The sequence below is a fragment of the Protobothrops mucrosquamatus genome, unplaced genomic scaffold (genome assembly GCF_001527695.2).
Source record: "Protobothrops mucrosquamatus isolate PMUCROS unplaced genomic scaffold, P.Mucros_1.0 scaffold4761, whole genome shotgun sequence".
Taxonomy (NCBI): Eukaryota; Metazoa; Chordata; class Lepidosauria; order Squamata; family Viperidae; genus Protobothrops; species Protobothrops mucrosquamatus.
The window spans coordinates 1-2,678 of record NW_015390653.1 but is presented as its reverse complement, the minus strand read 5'-3'; the positions used below and the strand labels follow the sequence as shown (position 1 = coordinate 2,678).

Genomic DNA, 2,678 nt, shown 5'->3' with positions numbered 1-2,678 from the left:
AATCCTGGCCTTCTGGAAGAGCCTGAAAACGTGGTTCAACCACTCAGCCTGAGGGGCTGACAGGGTAGGGTATCTTGAAGGTGTCTCATTGGGTAGAGAAAATCTTACCCCCAAGTTGTCCATCATCTTGGTTCTTAACTTTTAATCTCTTTATTCTAGTTTCGATTCTTTTTAGCATTTTGACTTTTATTTCATTGTATGTCATCCAGAGTTGCTGTATTAGTGAAATGGGTGACATAAAAAGTTATTAAAATTAAATGAGCTCTCAATTCTGGGGGTATTTTTTGGCATGTTAAGGTGGAGCTTTTTGTCTCTGGACCTTTAAGCCAAAATGCCACGTTACTTTTTCTTGTTCCTCTAACTACTCCACTTGCAAAATTCTTGATTTCAAATCCAGTTGTTATAAGTGAACAGTTTGTGGTCAACCTCTTTGGCTTCTTCAGGTAAGTGTTGAAATAGGTTCTAGCTAAGTGCTGGTTCTAAGGATGACTCTGTCAAGCAAAGCTTGGGCCAAGTGTTTAGGATGGACGAGGTCTGGGTGAAGCTAATTCATGGCTCATTTGCAAAAACCCTTTAAGGACTTCCCAATAAAATAATAGGCCAGATCCTGAGTGAATTAGCTGCAGGTTCCCAAAGTCTTCAAGGGCAAAGGCTGAGTAAAGTGCAGAACAGTAGTAGAGCAGTAGTAGAGACAAAGCTAACTCTTTACCCCAGAGCCCTTACTCCAGATGGGGGTCCTACCCAGCCTTTCCTGGAAACCTGCAGACTGGCACCCAGGGAGCTTCTGAAAGACCAGGGAGGCCGAGGCTGCTCAGGGAAACATTTTATTGGAGAAGAGCGTCTGATGGGAGAGGTTGGAAGGGTCACCCCCCCAAGGCCCCCCAATGCAGAAACCAGGGAAGCCTTGCTTTCTTCACCATCACTCTCTGCGGTAGAAGGTGCTCCTTTCAACCCTACAGTGAAACAGGAGGGAGGGAAATGTCAAAATTCATGGTGGCATGATTGATGTCTCCCCCCCCAGGCTGAGCATCCCATCCCCCACCCTATTCCCTCCTCCCATCCACGCAGGTGAGAATGAAAAGGGAGGGCAAAGGAAATGGAGGCTTCTGGTTCTCAGAGGCGGCCAGGGCCGGGGAATGACAAGACCCAAAGCAGGCTGGGCGAATTCTCCAAGGTCTTTGGTGGCTTCCCGTCAAGCAGCTCCGTCCAGGTGGCTGCAAAAATGGCCTCTTTGGAGGGGAGCAGCAGAGCTGCAGGCCTTGCGCTCGCTCAGGGAAGGCACCCAGGTGGCCTCTTTGCCCCATACAAATATGGGGCTGTGCTGGGCTACTGCTTTCTGATTTGAGTAGAGCAATTAATGCCAACTCTCCAAGTGTTGCCAGCTGTGGGCAACCCAGCCTGTGGTGCCACCCAAACCACACTTGTCAGTGAGAAGGACCTGGGGAAGCTGCTCAAAAGCTTTGCTGCCTTCCTTTGTGGGGGAAGTGGCAGAAACAGAGTTTCCTAGACTCAAAATGCCAGCCTCTCCTGCAGGAGCTGCCCAGAGAGAGGCAAACCATTGGGGCGCCCTTTCAAGAGCCACTTTGGGGGGGTGGAAGAGAGAGAGAAAGAAGAGGTGCCCAGGGCCCTTCCAGTTAGGGGGCACAGCAGTTCAGCCCCTGCGTTTCCTTACCGGGTCGCCCCCCAATCCTCTGCTGCGGATTTCACGTGCTTACGAAATAGCCAGGTTGTCCTCAGCTGTTCCTTTCCGTTCCCGTCCACCAGACACTGGCCCACAAAGACGGCGACGATGGGTCCTGTCAGATCAAAGTTGTTGTACCAATGGGGGGGGGATATATTTCGCATAAAGACCCCCACTCACCGACGCTACCTTTAGATTGGGAATGTTTTATAGGCTCCAAAATATTTGGGCATCTCCATCTGATGGGGGGGGGGGAAGGAGGGTGGACATTCAGTGAAAGAATCTGCAAGAGGCAGATCTCAGGAAGGGGAGATCCACTAGATTCCCTCTTCCCGTTCTATTTGCTTCCACAACAAAGACTGAGTGGCTCTACCATAGAAGAAGCCGCTGACGGTGAAGCCAAAGGTGGGCTGGCGCCCCTGGTGCTGGATGCCCTGCAGCGGGAATAGAGAGTTCTGTATGGGGTTATTATGTGGTATTATGTTGAAGGTGCCGCTGAACACCCCCATGTCTCTGACGCTGTTGATCTTCATGGTGCTGCCCAGGTCACTCTTCCAGGTGCCGGCCAGGGAGCACTAAAAAAAAGAGGGAGGGGGGAGAAAAGCGTGTCAGGGTGATAGCCAAGCCCAGCTGTCCAACAGGTAGAGACTCCCCATTCTCTCCGGGGGGGGTCTGAAAACACCCGCTGCTCACACGTGCCCCATCCCCGGTCTGCCCAAGCCGCGTCGGGCTGAGAATGGCGGCCATCCCAAAGTCCGTCGGTCGAGGAGCCTGCCAGAGCGCGTCGGGGACGACGCCCCGCGGGTGGATCGCTCTGCCAGCAGCGCATTCGCGGCCGAGCACGGAGGAGGAGACGCTCGGCCGACTGTCCGTCGGAGACCGAGGGCCTCTTAGCGCGACGGCACCGGGTGCGATCAACCCCGAGGAAGCTGCACCCTCTGCGCAGCGCGCCGGCTCCTGCCGCCCACCCGAGCAGAGGCTGGTGTGTGTGTGTGTG

The 2,678-nt window shown here is 53.4% G+C and overlaps 1 protein-coding gene across 1 annotated transcript; it reads right to left on the bottom strand.

Moving 5' to 3' along the window:
* Positions 1–919: 919 nt before the first annotated feature.
* On the bottom strand, positions 920–2,256 carry LOC107299284 (avidin-related protein 2-like; the record flags this gene model as incomplete). The annotated part of the gene is made up of 3 exons (XM_015828644.1): positions 920–953; positions 1,673–1,796; positions 2,055–2,256. Coding segments are annotated over 3 exons (360 nt in total), but the record flags the coding sequence as incomplete, so codon positions are not given.
* Positions 2,257–2,678: the final 422 nt, after the last annotated feature.